General features: G+C 39.6%; 1 protein-coding gene and 1 long non-coding RNA gene across 8 annotated transcripts in view; one reads left to right on the forward strand and one right to left on the reverse strand.

Moving 5' to 3' along the window:
- The window catches only part of UGP2 (UDP-glucose pyrophosphorylase 2), a 55,181-nt gene extending 39,986 nt beyond the window's left edge, over positions 1-15,195 (reverse strand). Inside the window, exon 1 of one of the 7 annotated variants that reach the window (XM_067704912.1) lies at positions 15,056-15,195. In XM_067704912.1, the coding sequence (XP_067561013.1) occupies positions 15,056-15,158 (103 nt within the window). In that variant the 5' untranslated portion in view covers positions 15,159-15,195. Of the gene's footprint in view, positions 1-13,582; positions 13,608-13,685; positions 13,814-13,922; positions 14,545-14,909 lie in introns of those variants that run through there. The other 6 variants (XM_067704917.1, XM_067704914.1, XM_067704915.1 and 3 more) reach the window with 6 other exon arrangements.
- Positions 15,196-15,349: 154 nt separating this feature from the next.
- LOC137205647 (uncharacterized) overlaps positions 15,350-23,624 on the forward strand; it is a 113,453-nt gene continuing 105,178 nt past the window's right edge. The window contains exon 1 of the long non-coding RNA XR_010934234.1: positions 15,350-16,148. This is a non-coding gene — a long non-coding RNA (uncharacterized lncRNA). The remainder of the gene's footprint in view (positions 16,149-23,624) is intronic.

Consider the following 23,624-nt stretch of genomic DNA (forward strand, 5'->3'; position numbering starts at 1 on the left):
GAAGCCAAATTGACTCCTTCCTCCTCCAGGACAGATGAAAAATTTAAGGAATCCTTTCCATTTTAGAAGGGGAGCCACTCTAGTTCATATTCCTCCCTAAAGAAGAACCTCTTGAGAGATACTGGCTATTCCAAAGTGCCTCTACTTTCCTGGCATCAAAATTTTCATTTTAAAAGGAGAAGGGCACAGGGCTGCCTCCCTGTTTCTGGTTCCTAATTTCAGCCAAACTTTTCAACGCTCATGTGTGTTGCACAAGACTATCAGGACTTCTGGCATAGCTGGGCACCTCTATGACAGATGGATCTCACTAAAGGTGACAGAAATGCCCCTTAGATGAAAACAAACAAAGAAAAACGCAGAAAAAGAAAACATCCCAGGCCCAAGTACCTTAGGAGAAAAATGCCAACAAGGTTGTTTTACATACTTCATTATCTAGACAGAAATTACCCTGTCTACTTCTTGTAAAATAAGGAACAATCGGATTATTGTTCACCCCCTCTTTATCCTCAATACCTAACTCAATCTTATTTTATAAATGTATTTTTGAAGCTTATGTTCAAACATTTCTTTTGATAGCTAGTTAGTTCTACAAATGTTGGTTAATTTAGCAAAACCATATTTCAATATACCTAAAAACACTCCCACATACCATAAATTCCTTCATTTGTTATCTGGGCAGAAGGAAGCATATAGACAGAATTAAAGGCAACATAATCAATATTTTAAAGATAGTTTTAAGAGCAGAAATTAGTAAATTACTATTAAAAATTAGTAAATATGTAAGTCCTGACGTAATTTAATGTAGACAGCCTTTCCCAAACACCGAAAAATGTTAACAAATGAGTTATTTATCATAGCTCTTCAAAATAAAAAGTATATACACAATTTCCAACACATTAAAATTAAAAAAAATACAAGGGAGTTTGGTGAAAGCACACAACCTAATCCTAAAATAGTGTTTTCTAAATGTGCTTTTCTTAAAGGCTTAAGTTTATGGACTCCAGTAAAACTACCAAAATGACCCACACTGTAGTTCATAAATAACTTCTTTGTGAGCTAAGAAACATCATAAGAAACACACACCTGTATGTTCCATAAACAACATAAAGATATGTTTCAACTCGTAAGTAGCAATTTGATTATAATATGTAAAAAATGATGATAATGGATGAACACGTTAGCATAACTTTTTTTTGCACATAAAGGGTTTACTTTAAATTTTTTAAGGATAGGATAGAGTTACATAATTATAAAATTACAGAATTAACAGACTTATATTGTTTATACTTATAAATGCAGAGAACAGGTAACTGTCTACACATTGTATGAAATAAAATTAAAATTAAAAATGAATTCAAGCTTGAAAGTTGAGGTCATTTACCTAATTTTAAAATGCAAATACGAAGACCTCTGAACTATATACATTCACTTAAACTGCACTAATGATGGAAAACACAAAAAGCACAGCATTCCCAAGGAACCACAGACATTTCGACCATAATTATTTTCTGTTATAATAATTGTTCCTATTTTGTCTTCGGAGAACTTTTTTTTTTTAAGACAATCACCTCAAGAATGTTTTTAGACAGTACAATTTGTGACAATCAAAACACAGTCTTCTAGGGCTTCCCTGCTGGCGCAGTGGTTGAGAGTCCGCCTGCCGATGCAGGGGACACGGGTCCATGCCCCAGTCCGGGAGGATCCCAGATGCCGCGGAGCAGCTAGGCCCGTGAGCCACAACTACTGAGCCTGTGCTCTAGAGCCCGCGAGCCACAACTATTGAGCCCTCGCGGCTAGAGCCCGTGCTGTGCAACAAGAGAAGCCACCGCAATGAGAAGCCCGCGCACCTCAACAAAGAGTAGCCCCCTCTCGCAGCAACTAGAGAAAGCCCGCGCGCAGCAACAAAGACCCAACGCAGCCAAAAAAAAAAAAAAAAAAAACACTCGAGTTGTGACAAATATCCCTAACTTTGATTGGTTTGATATAGCACCAAATGCAGATGAAGAACAATTTGTATTCCTTCTACCCCTCTACAAATCTTAACAGCTTTTACAACAAAGAACGTTATAAGCCTATTACCTCTTCCACCTCATTCCACTGCTGTTTCCTTCCCCGTCCCCTGGGCAAAGTGCTACTATGAAGTTCTGATTTTAAGTGATTAAAGAATAAGGGCTTTTAAGGAATAAAGAATTTTCAATCTTAAGCAGCTGGCACAGACTAGGAAGCATGGAGCTAGAAACCATTTCCCTTTGCAGTGACCTCTTTTATCCATCCTGAATTTTTTAAGAAAGGTCTGGAATTTCTGGTAGGAAAAGAAGTATAGAACTCAGAAGCTTTCTTGGACTTAACATTCTCAGGTTACACTTCTGGCAATGGCAGCTGTGTTTCTAATGGAAGGTCAATTAAAGAATCCACTGAATAATGCAAGCTTTCTAACCTCCTAAGATGTTTTGTACCACCTTACTTCCTAGCAATAGAGAATTGATCCCCCTCCACTTTAGACAGAGCGTTTTAGGAATCAAACATTTCATTACCTCAATCATAAATCAAAACATTTTTAGACACGAGATGGAGCATTTAATCTACCCTCAACATTTTACAGATGAGGAAACTGAGGGTGAAAAGTTAAATGACCTACCCAAAGTCACAGAGCAGGCTAATGCTGGAAGCAAAGCCAATTTATTCTGAGCCCAATTCCACCACAGTGAGGTAGAAATATCCTGCTCATTTTTTCCCTCCTAGTCTGGCTCTTTTTAATCTTTGGCACAAAATCCCCAAATAACACTCTCCTCTGAAAGCATGTCTATCAGAATGTCTTCTTATGCCCAGTTGGAACAGATGGGAAACTCCCTACCACATGAACCTGGGTTTACTAGAATTGTCTTAGTTGACTTAATGACAATTTAGTAAATTGGGGATAGAACAAGCAGTAGGCCTTTCGAAACTTTTCCCGTACCTCAATTTCCTAATTCTTTCCTGTTTACGAGAACTAAGATTTCAACACCATCGACTTTCCCCTATCCAACTGGAGCCAAAAAAGGAGGGAGGGGAAGAGAAGAGGAGGAGGAAAGGAATAGAATTGAGAAGTAGGAGACTAGCAAGTGATTGTTTTCATTTCTTAATTCAGGTATTTCATTTTATCCATTTCAGCAACTAAGAAGCGTACATAATACCCTTCCCTGACATCCTGATATTGGCAAACAAAACAACTTCACATTCCAAAGCAGAAAGCTAGCTTCACAAGGAGCAGGCCAGAGATAACACCTAGAGCAACGAAGAAGGTGAGGAGCCCTCCCTCCCAGGCCACCTCCCACCACTCGTTAGATCTGATTAGTCCCAACCTTCCTTGGAAACCCACAATGAAAGGTACCCAAAGTCATAGAATTGGCAAGCTCACTTAATCTTAAACCAGGAAATGACCTGTGAGCCAAATAAGTACGAAACTCTAAGAACGTAATGGCAACTGAAAATAACCATGAATAAAGCCGAGGACATATGCTGAGTAGACTTATGACTTATTAAACCTAAACAGCCTCTCCCGGGCTCTTACTGCAGTCCTTTAAACCAGTTGTTTGCGAATATTCCTCTAGAAAAGCTCTTATTCTTTGGATTCAGCTACCCAGTATTATCTTACATCTTCTCCTACCTCTCTAACCATGCCTCAGTTTCCATAACTGGCTCCTTCTTTCTTCTCCTACTTCCTGGGTTTCCTAAGATTCTGTCCTCAGACCATTTTCCCCCTCAATTATTTCCTTATCGATCTCCTTACTGATAACTCCCAAATACATCCTGATCTTTTTTTCCTGAGCTCCAGGCTCACATTCCCTACTGCCTTCTAGACCTTTTGCACCTGGATAACCAGCTGGGTACCTCAAGCTCAACATGTCCAAAACAAAACTCATCATCTAAACTAAATTCATCTCCCTGCCTCCACCCCTCCCGCCCCGGCACCCCATGGCATTAACATTCTCCTAGTCACTCCGAGGTGACCTAGAAATCTCAGTCACAGTTGGCTCTTCCCTCCTTTCCCCTCACATTACATCCAATCCAATACCAAACTTCCTAACTGAACTGCCACCATTCCATTCATTGCTTTCCATTCCCACTACTGCTACTTTAATTTCACTCTCCTGGTCATGATGACAACAGCTTTCTAACTAGTCTACCCATCTGTCACTCTAATCTGGTGGTACCAGGCAGAATGGATTTGTTCCCTTAAACTGCAACTCTAATCATGTCACTTCTCCATTTGATGGGATTTTCATTTGATGGGAAAGAAATACAAATTCCTTAGCCAGACATACCTTAAAAGCCAAGCTGAAGTACTTTTCTGAGTAGCCAAAGAAAGTGCTCAAGCAGAATGCCTAAAGGCTCCAAGTTCCTGTCTCAATAGTACTTCTAAAACTTTAATATGCATGCAGATCACCTGGAGGGCTTGTTAAAACACACGATTCCTGGGCAAGCTCCCAGAGATCCTGCCTCTGGGTCTGGAGTGAGGAGAATATGCATTTCAAATAACTGAATGCAGCCAGTATTGCCTTGAGTAGCTCTGATATAGACTCTACTCCATTTATTTGAACATGTTTGTATCAGCCATGCATATCAATCATCTTCCTACCCCATTGCTATTCTGGTCACCTATTCTCTGCTCCAAGGCCTTCAGAAATGGCACCAGGCCCAGACTGGTCTAAAGCCTTCCCAGGGACTGGTTTAAATGTGAAACGTAAAATGATTCTGGCCAGTGAGCAACAAAGATATAGTTTGCAAAGACCTTTGGATAAAGGCGTTCCTCGCTGAAAAAAGAGACACCTGAGAAAAAATAGTACCTTTTCCATCCCTGGCCACAATGAGTACGTGTCCACCCCTCACCTTCAGTTTCTTCTGCCATTTAGTGACTTTGAAGAAAGCTGACCCAATAACGAGACAAATATACTTAAGAGAAGGAAGAAAAGACTGATGCAGTCTTTGCACGGAATCAACCAACCCTGGAACATCCTACTTCAAGATTCATGTGATGTAAGTAAGTCCCTCATTTTTTAAGCCAACTGAGTTGGTATTTTTCTGCTCTATGAAATTAAAACCATCCTATTATAAGACTGTTCCAAAACACAGGAGAGAAAAATAGAAATTAAAGGCCCAGTTGTAAATTCCAAAGTCATGAGAATCATCCCAACACCCGGGAAACTCCCTGATCCCTCAGCCCCCAAAAGCTCAAACTCTGTGAGTTGAATAGCATCTACTATTGTGGAGGTGGCATTCCTTGTGTTCTAGGTGGTGGCTTCTGAACGTTCAAAGAGGCCTTCCTTTCTACCACAACTCGGCTATGTGGAGGTTTTAATCTGCGCTGTATCAGACACATATCAAATACCCCCAAAACTTTAATTCTTTGCTGAGATGTCTGTCTGTATCACCTTACGGGCACAAGCCATATAGTGTTATTCACCTTTTTTTCCTATACCTACCTCAACACCTGGCACAGTACAGGCACCTGATTTGGAGATCAAGACTTAACTTCTCATGTTAGTGGTTTGAACAGCCAGGAATATATTATTTGTGTGTCCAATTTAAATGTAATCTCTTCCTAGAAATCTTTCTAAACTAAGCACAGTTGCCCATTACATGCTCATATGGTAGATCCTTGAACCTCCCCTTTGACATCATACTTTCTAAAATTTATTCAATGTATATCTTACCCAACAATATCCAAGAATATATTGTGTCTATTTTGTTCACCACTGTATACCCAATGTATTCATAAAACAGAGCTTGAAACATAGTACTCAAGTAATGTTTATTAATTAATGAGTTAAGCCTATTAATTAATGAGTTAAGCCTATTAATTAATGAGTAAGAGCCTATTATGATACTGCAATGTGCTGGGTATAAAGAAGGTAGAGTCCTGTCCAGTGGAGGTTGTACCCGGTAAGGCCAAAGAGAAAGTGTTCAAGAGCTATGATTTCCAGTCATGGAGAAATGGGGCTAAGAAAAGTATGGTCCGTGTCTTGAGTACCTGAAGTACCTAAGGCTTCTCAAGCAGAGGCTGATTTAACAGTCAAGTATCATGGATGTGGTCAAAGAAATTCCAAACTTGTAGGCAGTTTAGACAAAATGACCTCTAAATTTCCTTTCAATTTTTATTACTATGTATAAATGTCACCATAATGTTTTCACTAACTTTAGAAATTAAACAAAATTGGGCAATTTACATATTCAAATTTAGCTTCATTTAGGAAAAACACAGAAAAATAAAGTTCGTGTCATTCAATCATAAAGAAAAATCAATTAGTTGGTCTTATACAATTTTATATGATCTTTCAGTATTAAAGTCAATATTATTTTAGCTTATAAACTATAGTATGACTGTTTACATTTACATAGATTTTTTAAATGACTCAGCCATGTACATCCTAACACTTGCATGGGTCACAGCCATATGAATGCTTAATAAATGATTTTTGATTAACAAAAATTAAAAGGTACCAGGCTTTTGAGAACTGTTCCAGCACTGAACATGCAGAGCTACTTAATAATCAAGATTTTTGCTAATCATGCATTGCTTGCTTAAAAAATATTTTTAACTGTTAGAATTTATACATAAACCAGACTTCTCATTAATAATTAACCTTGCTCTCATACAACAGACTAGCTCTTAAAACAAAAACAACAAAAACCAAAAAAACAGAAAATATCACTTCTGGAAAACAGAACATTCAGGAGAGATGTGCCAACTAGTTAAATAATATCACTCTGCAACAAGTTTAATGGATGGTAAGGGGCCTATCACACCCATTTCCCATTTGTTGAGAGGAGAGAAAAGGGTTACAACATAAAATCACCATCAAGGACCAAAAAATGATTTGACAGGCCTGCCGTGTAATTTGATACATGTGCATTTAGATAAAATTTTTAACCTTGGAAAGGCTTTAAGGTCAGTGAGTCTAATTCCCTTATCTTGGAGATGAAACAGAGCCTAGAGATGCTGACTTGCCTAAGGTCACAGTGGCAGCCAAGCAAGAATCCCAACCCTGCTGCGTGGCGCCCTGCCTCTTCTTCCTGGAGGAAGTTCTCCCTTTCTCTGTTACAGTGGTGCATTACGTAGTTTACCACCTCCAGGCTGTATGCCACCAAATCTGAATGAAAACTGCAAAAACCCAAATATGTCTATCAAGTGAAGTTACTGCGTGAAGTGAAAACTACATATCAGAATAAGCATTCTCTTGTGCGCTTCAACTTTTCCTTCTATATTGTTTATTTTCTGGGCAATGAAAAATTGAAGAAAGCTTTTATGTACTCTATAAATATTTTATTACCAGGCCTAAGCATTTTACCATCGGCGTAAATGAACCCACAACAGTGCAGAACTGTGTTATTTGGTTTTCCTACACTCTTTGGAAGCTTTAAAATTCTAGTCAGGGTTATAACATAAATGAAAAATCACATCAGTCTTTGCCAGGGCAGCAACTAGAGAAAAACACAAACTTCAATTACCTTTGCAGCCAAAGAGCAAGTGGAACTATTGTTAAAAGGAGTGTCCCCTAGAAAAGTCTAACAATTAAAAAGTAGACTAAGCATAACATGACTATTTCATGTACATGAATATAACGAATAGTGGGGTTTTTTTTTAAAGATACAAGTAAAGATCACAGAGAAACAGGGAACTTTCTTGATTTACATAAAAAAACTAACAAATATCTAGCAATGGTTTGGAAAACAAAACATTTTGTTGTTTATATAAGTTAACTAAGACAACATAGCCAATTTCTCCATGGCTCTCAAAAACAATTCTTAATTGTCAAAATGGTTTGGGGGCACAACGGATTTCATTTGGCAATGATGGAGAAAAGTAAACAATGGGACTGTTGGCAGAGGCAGAATTTGAATCCTAGACAATTACTTTGCAACAAACTGAAGGAGATGCTTGCTTACCAGTTAAGAGAACTGGAAAACAGCTTTCAAATGGAGTACTATCCCCTTTCTCACACATAAACCCAACCAAAACACACATAAAGTTTAATTTTCTTTCAATAACTTAGCAAGCCAACTTGCAAAGAATTTAGTAAGTTATTAATAGGAAGATGCATGCCTGGCAGTACAATTTTAGAGACCTAAGACATATGGTTTCAATTAATAGTCACTGTGCCTGGGACAATCCATCAAATTATCCAAGACCAAACTGTCCACAATTCAAACACTATTACACCAAGTTCAAAACATGACAGTTTAGAAAAGAAACTGTAGGCTGTGTAAAAAGGACACCAGTCTAGAAAACCAAGCTTCTAAAGAGATCCCAAGCAATCAAAAGGGTGGTAAGTGAATCATATTTCCACATTCACTAAATCCCAAACCTTCAGAGGATCTCCCCCACAATTTTATTCTAATATTGCTGCGATTTTCTCCACCGGCATAAATTCTGGGTATCAGGATGAATCATATTACATAAAGTTAATAGAGTCAACTCTTAATTATTTATTTTTACAGATAATCCAGAGTTAGTTTAACTTTTAAATATTTGTTTATATTAACTTTTCAGTAATGGATATATCTGACTTTTTGGGAACTCCTAATACCTGCACTTCCACAAAAAGTACCAAATTCAACATGGTGGAAACTGGAAAATTACAATATATTATTCTTTGACCCAGAATATTTTCATTATTAGGCCAACTAATTTTCCTCACACAAATTAAGTATCCCATTCTTTTGATTAAAGTCACTACAATTCATAAAGTTACTACAATTTTCTATGAAGAAAAATAAATACACAGAGAATGTGAAGTGAATGTTAACTGATATTACAACACCTACTGTCCAAAATTAACATCAATTTCCTTTTAATTTTTCAATTTATCTTCAGAATATTAAAACGGCACTTCCAAGAAGTGTACCAATTAATATTTCTTATTTCTCTAATGTCTAATTTCTTTTTTCCCTGAGTGGGCTTTCACAAATGAAAATCATCCATTTTACTAGAAGACCCAGTTATGAAGAACAAAGACAATTTAACCAAAGAGATTACAAGATCCATGTTGGAAAACAAAGTTTTCATCAGCTCAACTCTTTGAATTTCTTTTAATTTTCCATTTATAACTGTGACTCTGAATTTAACTAAATCCCTGTCTCTCTAGCAACATAGTGAATCCTAAGCTACATCTTTAAAAAATGAGAAGTGTGCCTTAGTCATTGCTTTGCCACCTCTAGTCCTGCCTCAAATCCATGCCACAACCTTCCTGGGCTGAAAACATCCTAGTCATCTAAATAATCAGCAACAGGCTAAATTTAGTCTTAGGATTTGAGAACAACCAGGCCTAGGCCTGACCTCTACAACCAGGCCCCAGAATGCTTCTCACCCCTGTATTCATATGAGACCCCTCCCGTTACAATTAGTTCAGCTAATCTTCCCTGGCTACGTTCCACTGACCAAACAAGAATCACCAAAAAAAAAAGTCACTAAAAGAGAATTCCAACAAATGGAAAATCTGAAATACTTTTTAAGTGACACAGAGGTACTCAAACGGCTTCCCTTGTAATATAAGAAAGTACCTCAATTTAAGAATATTAAGGGACATTTTTATATAATTTAAGTAGACAAACAGTTTTTTAAAAAGTTCCTCCAGAGACATTCCTGGCGGTCCAGTGGTTAAGGCTCCATGCTTCCAATGCACGGGGGCGTGGGTTCAATCACTGGTGGGGAACTAAGATCCTGCATACCATGTAGCCAAAAATAATTTTTTAAATAAATAAATAAATAATTTCTAAAAGTTCTTCTAAATTACAGTATAAGTACATAACACAGCCTTAGCTGTCTAGATGACAGCAGGCCCAGTGCCATTTATAAATTTCAAATCATGTAGGGAGATTGCTCCATAGCTCTCACAACTTTTGAAAAGCCAAATTCCAAATGGCACTGACTAACATACCTGGCAAAAGTCACAGCTGCTGATGACCCAGCAGGGTCACAGGAGGAGGTGTCACCTCCAACTGTGACAAGGGGCCCTTTCTCATTTAAGTAGTAGTCACATTTATTTAGAAAAATTGTGGGCCCTGCAACAACCCCTGGGATGGAGAAAACTAGCAAATGGAGATGTAATTTCACAGGCAGACAGAAGGTGACCTGAGGGCAGAATACACCAGCAAGGGAATTAAGCCAGAGATCCAGTAAAGAGTCCTCCTATGAGAAGTAATTCTAAGTAATTCTAACACAGACTTGGGAGATGCCCAAAGCCAGTTGAACCTTCTTTTGGCCAAGGAATACATACTGGGAATTCTCCTGCCTATTGACATTAACTATTTTTATTAATTAAACATTTCTACCTAATAACTTACAAAGTGCTTGAGAATCTAGCTTTCCTGTAAAGCAGGGGTCCCCAACCCTGTTAGGAACCGGGCGCACAGCAGGAGGTGAACGGCAGGCTAGGGAGCAAAGCTTCATCTGCTGCTCCCCATTGCTCACATCACCCCCTGAACCATCCCCCCGCCCCCATCCGTGGAAAAACTGTTTTCCACAAAACCTGTCCCTGGTGCCAAAAAGGTTGGGGACCGCTGCTATAAAGCACATTGCCTAGATTTGAGGGAAGAGATTCAAGCCGAGAATAGCAACCCCAGGTTCCAGGACATTCAAACACGTGTACACAACACACAGGTATAATACACAGATCTGAATTTCAAGTGCCAACCATAAGGGATACAGGAGAAATCCCAATACAGTACATTGCGTATTGTAAGAGCTCATAATTTTAGTTGTTGATTGGACTGAAACAAAAACTGTCACCAATTATGTATTCACATCACTGTTCAAGCTTTCCCCTCCAACCCCATACTTTAAAAATATATATATATCAACTCCCAAGTTGCTGGAGGCCTGAACACCAAACCTAGAATAGGAAAATAAAGAACTGTCATAGGTGCATTGTTTGTTTGTGACATGTGGTTATACTCATAGTGGCAATTCTATCCAAAAAGCTACCATCATTTTAAGAAAGGAAAGTAAAATTTACTGGCCATCTAAATGCATTCATGTAATTAATCTCATTTCAGCTTCTCAAAACCCTTTGGCATAAGTACTAATATCCAATGTTTATATAAATAGAAACGAAGGTTCAGAAAAGTTGTCTATGATCACCTGTTAGTAACAGGATTCAAGCCTAGGTCCATCCCTTTTATCTTTCTCAACATTTATGTTAGAGGTGTTAATAAACTACAACCAAAAATGTAGGCTAGGAGCTTCCCTGGTGGCACAGTGGTTGAGAGTCCGCCTGCCAATGCAGGGGACACGGGTTCGTGCCCTGGGTCCAGAAAGATCCCACATGCTGCGGAGTGGCTGGGCCCATGAGCCTGCGCATCTGGAGCCTGTGCTCCACGGCGGGAGAGGCCACGACAGTGAGAGGCCCGCGTACCGCAAAAAAAAAAAAAGTAGGCTAAACTACTAAAAAGTACATGGAAAGTCTGCATTTCTCATTTGTCATCCATGACAGATTCTTTCAGAGCATCCACCACTTCAAGACACTGTATTTCCCTCAGGAATATAATATTATCTTTGCCCACAGGGAACTGATAGTCTAGCTGGAGAAAGAAGCCATTGTTCCTGATAACAGTCAGGACTGGCTAAACCCACCTGCCTTTCCTCAGCCCTCTCAGTTCCCCTTCCCGTCCGCACCCAGAGTTACCTTGACTTCGACCCGGAAAAGAGAACAGGGATTAATCAGCAGCCTGATAAGTTTTTTAACATAAGAGGCAATAAAAGGTACTGGAAAGGACAAGGGTTTAAGACACATTTATATATGAATTTCAGTGCTTACTAGCTGTGAACTTTGGATAAGATACTTAAATTTTCTCATCTGTAAGGTCATGATTAAAATCTACTACCTCTTAGGGCTCTTGTGAAGCTTAAATGAGACAACATATGAAAACAGTTTAGAGGCCTAATATTTGTTCAATCTTTTCCTTATGAAGTGGCACAAGCTAAGTGTCAATGAGTGGAAATATCAATAAATGCTACAGCAAAGATCAAACAATTTGATCTTTGCTACCAAAAAAAATTCAAAAACAAAAATCCCAACGCTTACACTTAAAAACTGATCTGTGGAGACAGCAGAATCATTACCCAATAAAGTTTATCAATGATCAATGCAGCAGAGTTAATTAAACATACAGAGAGTTTACACTTGAAGTACAAATTTAAACAATGATAAACAGGAGCAAAATCGTGTTAAAAAAATTTTGGAGGGGAGAGGTGTCATCTTTTTGTGCAAAATTGCCAATTTAAAAAGAAAACTACCACTTAGAGCAAACTGGATGGCAATTAAATGCAATGTTGGATTGAATAATGGAAAAGTAGTCTAGGTCTGTAGCTTAGTTAATAGTAAGGTACTTGTGATAATTTCTTAGTTTTGACATATGTGCAACTTTTCTAAAAATCTCAAGATAAAAAGCTGATTTTTTTAAAAAAGTGGATGACAAGGGAAAGGAATAACAACATACACAGGTATTGCCACTTTATTTAGAATCTCCTGAAAACAATTAGCCGTTAACAAACAGCAAAGGATATGACATTAGTCAACATGCACCATCTCTGTAGGCTGCACTAAAGCATAACAACGAGGAACACCTGGAGTTTAATATTATTTTTAACTTTTAAAGAGAAGTGACTTGTCCACTTTTCTCTAGCATATTATTGCAATACTGGCTTGCTGGTAATTAAATATTGTTGTTACAAAGTCCAGCAAACTTCTGACAGTTACCTCTACTTTCTATTCTTGACTAAGACATTTATTCAACCTAAACAGAAGCATCTCTTACCACATACAAGGCATAACATGAATTTAAAAGTCTAATGACAAGTGACATTTCTGAGCTTAGTGCTAAAGGCAGACATAAGTGTCCCATCTGTTTTCATAATAATGCAGGCAAATTCTCTTACTTTATTATACAAAACTCAAAGAAGAGTTAATAAAGTGATATAAAACCTACTAGGGCATTTTTATGCGCAGGGCCAAATGATGGCCATTACTGACACAATTTTTTTAAGTACATTACATTTATTGAGAGCCACATTAAGTGGTTGTGAACTTTATACTAGCTGTGTGTTCAGCAAGATGGCCGAAGCTTTCACACTCTGGGGTCTGCAAGAAAAGGGTTTACTTTTACCAGAAGGCAAATCCTATGCTACAAATTGATGACAGAGGTTTAAAGTAGCACCAATTTCAATGTGTACACGTTACACACACACATACACACAATGTTACTGCTTAACTCAGTTGACAGGCATTCCCTAAACCTTTTTTAACACACATATAGAACTTAGAGAACAATTTTCTAATTTGAAAGAAACCTTAATAATATTTACAGATTTCAAAGAAGGGGAAAAAATAAACACAGCAATGCAGCAAAGTCATTTCTCCTGCTGAAATGACCTCCAGCTTCTACGAGCTATTCCCGGTTTCGCAATAAATGAATCTGAGACTCAGACCACGTACACACAAACGGAGAAGCTGAGAACGCTAAAGCTTCCCCAATAGTCCTGGCTAAACCCACCTGCCTTTCCTCAGCCCTCTCAGTTCCCCTTCCCGTCCGCACCCAGAGTTACCTTGACTTCGACCCGGAAAAGAGAACAGGGATTAATCAGCAGCCAAAGTCCTGTTTTATCATCATTTACAGCCCCTATCCCAGGGAGCCAGAGTGCTACTAACCTGATTTCAGGGAGGCAGAACTAAATGCAGCAGAGTACAGGGGTATAAATTATATGTATCTGAAACGCCAACCCAGCAGCTCAAGACAGCTCAAATGTCAATTTAACGAAAAGGGTTTCGCAAATTGTATCTCAAATGAACATTTCCACTTCCAAACCACCCACCAACCTCTCGACTGCCAGTACCCAAATTCGGTACAGCTAAAGCAACCCGGGAGAAAAAAGAAGCGTGTCTTACCTTGTACAAATCTCGACATTTTAGTGATTTATTAAAATACTCTGGCCTATATATATATGTGTGTGTATATATATTCAAATGCCTAGAGGAGTCACGCTATGGGCAGGTCTCTCTTCCACCCCTGCTTTAACAACCGACGAGTTCCTTCTCCTCTTCCTATGTTTTGCCACTTAAGGGAGTATTCAAAGCGGCTAAAACTGCCTCAAAAAAAAAAAAAAGAAAAGAAAAAAAAACACCCAGGAAAACCTTCCGCACTTCCAAAAGACAGAAACTTGGTGCGACCGAGTCGGCTCGGAACTCCAGGCTACACTAAACCCTTGACGCAAATGAGGGCCAGCTGGAGGCTCCCGGAAAAGGTAATATCACACGAACTTAAATTTCATCAATGAAAGAGGCGTATCTAGAGCGGCTACTTCACTGCCCTCCGGAGCTGCACGGCCGCAGGCACAGGCGGGCCGCACCCCCTATTCCTCCTCCCCTCTCTGCCGTCCGGCCTCTGGACAGTTCCCCGGGAAACTCTGGCCAACGGCGGTCCCCGCCCTGCAGGGATCGCGAAGCGGGGAAGGCAGGCAGAGGGGAACGATTCAACCCTTTCTACCGGCCCATCAACGTCCCGGGACTAAGAGGCGCTCGGCGCGCGGGCGGGCGGGGGCCTCCAGACCAACGCCTCGCTGCTGGGAGCGGCGGCAAGCTTGCCGCGGCTTTTTTCCGGGAGGGGCCGAAGGCTACACGCCCTCCCCCGCAGCGGACGCTGGGGGGCCACCCATGAGGGGAGAGGCGACTCCGAGGGACAGGAGCCCGGGAGGGAGGGCCCGCCCCGACCCTCACACATTCTAGTTCCTCCTGGTCGAACCCCAAATTGGGCCTCCGGGGCCAAAGCGGGGTCAGGCAGAGGGGCTCTACACGCCTCAGAGAGGGAAACACACTCGCCCAAGGGGTGGTGGGAAGCCCGCCCCGGCCCCTCCCCAAACCGCCACAGAGACCCACCTTCCTCCTCTTCCTTTAGTAGCTGGGAAATTGGGGGCGTTTATGGCGCGCCTGGAAGAAGGCTCGCAGGTTGAGAGAATGTCACCTCTGAGGCAACCTTCTCTCTCCCCCTCTCCCCTCACACATGCACACCTTGAACCCCTCACCAGTGGTCGCAGCCCAGCTTCTGACCTCCTTCGTCCAGCGGGCTGCGGGATCCCGCAACCCAAAGCCCCCACTTTCTCCTAAACACCTCCCCTCCCCCTCCATTTGGAGCAGCCCCCCTCACGGCGGAAATGTCCCCACTGCGCAGACAGACAGGAGCAGCCGCCAGTCAGGAGCCGAGGCGGATTCAGGGCCTGGCCAATGAGGCGCGCGGGAGTGGCAGGGGGCGGGGCGTATGCGTCCAGAGGGAGCCTGGCGGAGGTGGGCTCTGAGCCGGAGCCGCGGCCCGAGCCCGAGCCCGAGCCCGAGCCCGAACTCGGATGCCGCGCGTTGGGGCTGCGCCTCCAGCGGCTGGGCCAGGGATGTTTCACCAGTAGAACTCCCAGTCTTCCACAGATACTTCAGCAAGGGAGACAACCTGAAGCACGAGTGGTTATTTTTGTCGTGCTTAAAAATGTTTCCGCTTACCAGAGACTGAAGCTAGATATCTATCGGGCGAGTAGAGCCAGAGCACCCCGCGCAGCTACCCCGAGAGAGCCCAGGCCCTATCTCGGTAGACACAAACTCTACCCACACATCTGGTCTCCAAAGGGTGAAGATGCGTTAAAGAGTAACAGTAAGCAGTTGGATGTGTGGGACTTAACTAACAGGAGGAGGAATTTAGGGCATTGAAGAAAACGCCAAGCGAAGGCTCTCACACCAGAACCACCACCCCGGTTCCTATTCCTCTAGAGATTTCCGCAGTGTTAGGCGTTTACTTTTCTGATAAAAGGGAAAATGACTTAAGTTACCCCTCAAGAGGTGCTTTCCTTTTAATAGATTTTTGAAGCCCTCAAGGAAAGAGGATGTTAACGTTTGCAGTGAGTCGGGAACTACAAGAGGGCCAGCGCAGCGCCCGCTAAATCACACCTGATGTTGCCAACCCCACCTACCTGTATGACCCAGTGCGCCTGTCACTGGGTGTATCTCAGACTTTACAATTCAGGACTAAGGCACCTGCGTCAGGACAAATGAATTGTCAGCGCTCTGTTTAGGTGCTGGAGGTAAACCATGTCATTCTAGAAGAGTTTGAGGCCTTGGACAACACTAATCAAGGTAAAGTGAGAATTTTTAAATGAATCATTCTGTAAACAAATTATTTTTTTAGTGCTATGTATTCGTATGGAAATGTTGTTGAAGTAACACAGAAAAGGCCAGTGATTCATTTGTCATGCTGGAGAATGATAACCCTTGGTACTATATTTCTTATGTGAAATCCAAAAGGATCACACCCAAAAACCGCTCAGCGATAAAACTGATTTCCCCAAAGAAGTGTGTAAAATCCAAATGTCTACATTTTAATAGCAGCATTTGGAGACTGAAGATCTTGATCAGAATCTCTACATTCTTTGTGTACAGTAGAGAAATTGTTCCAGCACTGAATAAGCAGTATTTATCCATCCATCAGCGTTAACACCAAAATAAAATACTACCAAAAGATTTGAGCCCCATAGGGTTGCTTAGCCTACAAATGATAAAGCTGAAGAGCAGTGAAGAGTCTTTAATTATACAAGGTTTAAGAAGGATGATCAGTTATTTCCTACCTACACAAAAGATTAAGGGGGAGGAAGTAAGTTTTAATTGCAGCAAGAGTATTTGGTAAAACCTAAGAATGACATCTTGATTTATGAGCGATTATATATTGAGATAGAGTACCAAAGGATGTTGTACATTTGCTGCCTCAAGAAATCTCCAAAAAGTAACTACCTGTCTTCAGTGGTTAGGTCTATATCAGTTCAGAGGCTGGCTCTTAGAGAAGTAGCACTCTAGAAGCTATATTCTCAAATATTATTTCAAATGGTGCCCTGTAAAGTGGAATTTCTTTACATAGTGATTTACATTTAAATTCTGAACCCCCAAACATTTTGTAAAAGAACCTCCCACTATCTCAGAGCCACTAGAAACAATCTCACTTAGCAGATCACGTGGGATTAAGGAGGAAAGATCATGGCCGTGGAGAAGTTTCAAGTGTGCTTAAAAGGCTGTTGTCTATTTCTGAAATATATTTACACATTTTAATATCTGAAAAATCACTTTGTGTGTGTGTGTGTGTGTGTGTGTGTGTGATCCCTTTTTTTCATAATACACTACAGTGGAATTTTCCTTCAAGGTGCATGAAGTTGATATCTGTATCATTAGAAATTTGTAATGTGGATAGATAGATTTACAGATGAAACTTTTGCAGAAACTTGCGGGGGGACAGAATCTAAAGGAAGATGAAATGGGGGCCTGGGAAGGAATGTGTGTACAGTTATGAGTTGGAATGAGATGGATTGTAAACTAAAAAGAAGCCTGAAAGCCAGTTTTTCGCTGGTACTATATATTACCATCCAAGGATGATATAATTCTGCCTATAATTTTCTCATTCCTTCTTTATACTTCCCAATAGAAACATGAGAAAATTCAGTTTAAGTTAACCAGTTCCATGTCCTGGGATGTATAACAACCTTGCCATATCTTTTTCTTTAGATAGGAACATTCTATCAACACAAGGAAACGATGGCTACTGCCCTGTTTCTAAGCATCCTTTTTGGTGCCTTTTTAGATTTAATGCTTGGCACAGTGTCTGGTACATAGCAAGCACTCAATAAGTGTATTCTGAATGACCAGTTTAGTGCCACTAAATCTTTTTAACTTGCAGTGTTGTATCCTGTTCGCTACTCTTTGAGAGCTGTAAGTAAGATTAAATTTATAATTTATATTTAGAGGTAAATAATTTTTAAGTTTCAGTTATTTCCACCTAGAATGTGAACTTGGGCCAAGTATAAGAGTAATAGCAGTAAATGCAACGCCGTGATGACTTTACAGTAAGCTTTGCTGACTACTCACCAAGAGCATTATCCAATACAGGGTGGTTTAGAAATTACTAAAGTATGAAATAAGTGTACAGATCAGCAATGTGTGTGGTCTTTTAATTTTTTCCTTGTCTATCGTACCCCCTTTTCCCCACACACAAGAAAATAAAGCAGTGCAGTTTTGGAGAACACGTCAGAGACATAAAAATTTCTATGTCATGCACAAAGTGTTTAGCCGAGAGACCAGGCAACAACTATACACTAAACTGTTGCCCATGCTCAATATTGGCTTCCATCTGTATCCATCTAAATCCTAGACCACCAACTGAAAGAAGAAAAAGGGGACTACTATTAGTCAGAAGTTGCCAGTTACTGACTAGACCTAACAATAGGACATTTTATTTGAATCAGAAGGTAACCAAACCGGGTTAACTGGAAAAAGATATCAAGTAATATCTGTGAGACAGACTACTAATGAATGAGTAGTCTAAAAAGTGAATGATGTTTCCAAATACTTGAGAAAGAGAAAGACTTCATTCTTTCTTGTTGCCAACACTCTGTTGTTAATGAATCAGGAAGTTTTCCGAAACAAGTGAATTTCAGTTATTTCAATTATATCCTTCCATTTATTCACAGTATGATTTTTTTTAATTACATTTGAAGGTTATTTAAGTTTATATCAAAACAGTAGCAATTATTTCAAATAAGGTGTTTTAAAAAACAGGGTTGTCTCACATTACAGATAATTGTCTAATGAGTTGATAAACCAATCTTCTGAGTAGTCTTAAAAGTCATTAGGCTCACAAAAATGCAGTTTAACCACATGTGTTATCTTGTTCATGCTTATCAATAATTTCCCTGTGGGTTCTCCTTTGAAAGTTGCATAGAAGGCAGGTCTTTACTATGTTGTGTCCTGTTACTCTTGTTCTGCACTTGCCCAGAGGAGAATGTTGGTCACAAATGGTGATGCCCATAAATTGTTGTATGTCAGTCACATGCCAAACTACATCTACAGACCCCCCCGCCCTGATTATAGAGGCAGAGTGAGTAGGCCTAGGAATAACCATAAAGAAACAGTCTGTATTCCCTCAGAGTTTCTAATAAACATAGATCATTAAGTAATCATAATTTGGAAAAACAAAAAAAACTCACTGTGAAATAATACATCTCTTGCGAAACTCATAAGATAGAATAAATATTATACTGCTTTTCTAAGGTGACATATGCATAGATGATGAAGTTACTTATTCTTAGTGACTTTGAAATCCTCATAGAGAAGAGCTGTTAAATAGAAAAGTATTCAGTTTAATCCTTTTTTTTCTTCCTCTTTCAACCATATTAAAGATTCCCTGTTGTGCATTCCATCAAACATCTTTTGATGGTTTTCCAAACATCTCTGCTTGGGTCTAGCTTATTAAATTTCCTGCCAGTGCCACCACTGGGAAGGAAGGAATAAAGAACTTCTGTTCCCTAACTTAGTCTCAGGAAATTTATTTTAAGCACTTCATACCCACCACCCTAACTAAATATTAAAGAGAAGATCTTCAAGATTATTCTTTGGATGAAGCCTAAATAACTGGGTAATTATAGGTCATTAAAATGGGTAATATGATTAGCAAATAAAAAATAACTGTTTTTTTCCTCCTTAGAATGAAAAGGAGGAGGAATGTCATATTAGAGAAAAGACCAAAGGAAAAAATGTGGTATATTGCTGTTAAGTTCTGATACCCTTTTTAATTGAACTTTAAAACAAAAATTTCAATAATGATGCACATTGTTAAAAAAAAATCTAGCAAATACCAAAATGCCCATAATGAATAATAGTTCTCTCCTGTTCTGCCCCTCTTTATTCCAGCCCTGTACCCCAGAGGCAACCATTTTTCTTCTGACAGTTACCTCAGTTATACCTGATTGTTATTTCTAAATGCTTATTTTGCTATTTCTTTGGTTTCTGGATTTTAGGCATTGTATGTTTTGACTTCCTGTTACAATAGATATGGACTTAGCTCACTTACACCACCGGCATTCTTTCCTCCATTGTATTAGTTTCCTAAACTTTGTAGAGCTATATTTCCCAACCTTTTCCTCATCATGACACAGAGAAAAGAAGATAATATTTGTATGGCATCCTGGGGTAACGTGGAGGGAATTTGTAGACCTCTATATTGGACTTGGTGAAAAATTAGCTGCTTTTTAAATATATATAAAGTAATGAAAATAAAAATAAATGCAAAGTAATATGGGAAATATTAAACATTGAATTTGTATAAAACTCTGAGATGATGGGGTTTCCCTGGTGGCGCAGTGGTTGAGAGTCCACCTGCCGATGCAGGGGACACGGGTTCATGCCCCGGTCCGGGAAGATCCCACATGCCGCGGAAAGGCTGGGCCCATGAGCCATGGCCGCTGAGCCTGCGCATCCGGAGCCTGTGCTCCGCAACGGGAGAGACCACAGCAGTGAGAGGCCTGCGTACCGCAAAAAAAAAAAAAACTCTGAGATGAAATCTTTTCAAATTTTTGAGTCAGAAATTTGAACTTGCCTGCATGAACACATTTTTTTTAATCAGGTTTTATGCTTGAAATAGCTATACATAGTTTCTGATCAAGACTGTCAACTGATAATCTCTTCAGATTCTTGATAGTCACTGTGGTAGGCTGGGTAATGCCCCCCAACAATATCCAGTTCTTAATCCCCAGGACCAGTGAGTGTTATCCTGTATGGTATAACAGGATAACTTCAAAAATATGACTAAATAAGGATTTTCAAGTAGAGAGATTATCCTAGTTTATATGGGTAGCCCTAAATGTAATCACAGGTGTCCTTAATTAAATGTAGACAGAGAGATTTGAAAACAGAGAAGAAAAAAGCATGTGATGATGGAAATGGAGAAAAGGTGATGATTCAAATCCATGAGCCAAGGAATGAAGAGCCACCAGAAGCTGGAAAAGGTAAGGAAATGGTTGTCCCTTAGAGCCTCCAAAGGCTGCGTGGCCCCACTAACATCTTGATTTCAGCCCAGAGAAATCCATTTGGACTTCCAGAACTGTAAGAGAATAAATATATGTTGTTATAGACCACCCAGTTTGTGGTAATTTGTTTCAGCAGCCATAGGAAACTAATAGAGTCACCATTCATGAGGAACATTGCATAAATAGGTGATAAAAATTATTTTAAACTATTTCTTTTGCAACCATTCAAAAATGTATAATGGTTGATATTCTATTCAAAGAATCTAACAGCTCTTTTTATTGACAAACACAATGATGAAACATGACATGATAAGGCAAATGGATTTTGAATCCAGCTGAACTTTTTTCTACCAAGTATTTTAAAATAATGATGAAGCTTTAATTTGTAAAACACATGTGCATTGTTGGATCAATCAGACCAAAACTACTTTGGATGCCATTAAAGAGCACATCAGCTGCAAACAATCAGAAGTATCTGATGTCTGTGAAGTCAGAGTTTCAGAGCCATTAGAGCTGCACCATCCAGGAGCTCCATGCTGGCTGCAGTGTGCTGAGCACAGCCAAGGATGTATTCTACCATCTGGACATCTACTTCAGCAGCCAACTGCCGAGCATACTACTATGCTTGGATAAGAGGCCTGTGGAACTACTGGACATTATTCATCATCCATTCCACCTGTAGAGACTGTTCATCTTGGGCCATCCTCTGACAAAGCCTGCAAGAAGCTGGAGGCAACCAGCGGAGGGAGTCCCAACTGCCTGCCCCAGGCCTGAAAGGCTTAATATCATGCTTCACAGCTGTAAGCCATTCGAAGCATAGAATTAGAAAATTCTGGTCTATATTACCACCCCACGGCTGCTGGGCAGCACACCAAGAAAATGAGACTTTGGAGCAGAGAGCAGTGCTGGGAGGAAGAGAGAGGCTATTCTCAATTATCAATGACTTTTGAAAAGAATTTTACAGAGAAAACGTTAGAGGTTGACAAACCTACTGATGTTCTGGCTTTGCATGGATCTGTTCAGTAACAAATTAAAAACTAAGATTATTCAAATAATAGAAATAAATTTATTGACGACTACTGTCTGAATTTTGAGCATCACAGACAGATTCAGAGACTTTAAGTTGTTTGTTATGTAAGCCTTTCTAACACAGACCAGCATGGGATGGAGACCGGATAAAGGCACTAATGGAGTAACAGGATAAGCAAAGAAAGAAGGATCCAGATAGACCAAAACTTTCCTTAAACCATGTTAACTTGAGGGTTTTACCATTTTCCTAGTGAGAAGGAATAAAACAACACTATTTGAAATTTTTGTGTGTATGTGTGTGTGCATATATATGTATATGTACACGTATATACATATATATGTGGGTATACATTACATATGTCCATATTTATTTATAATTTATATCCTTTCTTATTCCAAAAAGAATTTGAGGCCAAGACATGTATATTCTTGATTAAGTTAATTGCTTAGTAAATTGCATAATGTATAATTCATTCTTTAGTGGAAATTCAGTTTTGTCATTTTCATCTAATCCTTTTTGTTGTCTGTAGATAGTCATGTTAAAGAACCGCTATAGGCATTATTTATTTATTTATTTTTATTTTTTTAATTTTTAGCCTTTTATTTTTTTTAACATCTTTATCGGAGTATAATTGCTTTACAATGTTGTGTTAGTTTCTGCTTTATAACAAAGTGAATCAGTTATACATATACATATGTCCACATATCTCCTCCCTCTTGTGTCTCCCTCCCACCCTCCCTATCCCACCCCTCTAGGTGGTCACAGAGCACCAAGCTGATCTCCCTGTGCTATGCTGCTGCTTCCCACTAGCTATTTTACATTTGGTAGTGTATATATGTCCATAGGCATTATTTTTTAAATGGCTTTTTCTCAATATAGTGAACCCAAATGATAACAGTCTAGATTCTAGGGTCCAGAGAGATTTAGGAAGTAAGCAGAATTCCTTGTTGTATAGGTAGGTATACTAGATTAGGTATGTTATACATTACAGTTGAGCCTTGAACAACAGGGTGGTAGCGGGGGAAGGGGCGCTCACCCCACCTGCGCAGTGGAAAATCTGACTACTGCTATTTCTGCCCCAAAAACAAAGGAGTAGGAAGCTGAAACAATTTAGATAGAATCAGGACTGAAACCCTAGTTCTTAAGATTCTACCTATTATGATCTCTAATTGAACACAAACTCTTCCCCCACACTTAAAGATCTGTAGAATGAAAATAAAGGTACTATATTTATTGAAAAAAATCTGTACAAATGGGCCCCTCCAATTCAAACCCCTGTTCAAGGATCAACTGTACAACATCAGTCTCTAAAGCTGTAAATACTGAAGTCCCTTCAGAAGAATCCCTACAAAATATGTACCATCATCCAAGGATTTTTCTGTTTGTTTTAATTTATTGGTGTTTTTTTTCTGTTTCAGGTTCTCATAACAGTATTGGTTTCTAGGGAGGCAGAAGAGTATATTGGAAAAAGCAGACTTTAGAAAACAGCCTGTTTTTTTATTTTGAGTTCTGCCACTTAGAACCTGAAAACCCTGGATAAGTTACTTGGTTAACTTTATGAGCCTTAGTTTCCTCACTTAAAGATGCGAATAACTAATATCCTGTCTTGCCTCCTACAGAGTTATCATAAAGATCATCTCACTCAGTGTTGGCAGGGTATGAGTGATGATGATGATTTCAACTGATGGTTTCCTGTATTGCCTTGCCATAACATTAATCTCGTTAGTGTTATTACTT

Source organism: Pseudorca crassidens, chromosome 14, assembly GCF_039906515.1.
Source record: "Pseudorca crassidens isolate mPseCra1 chromosome 14, mPseCra1.hap1, whole genome shotgun sequence".
NCBI classification, from domain to species: Eukaryota; Metazoa; Chordata; class Mammalia; order Artiodactyla; family Delphinidae; genus Pseudorca; species Pseudorca crassidens.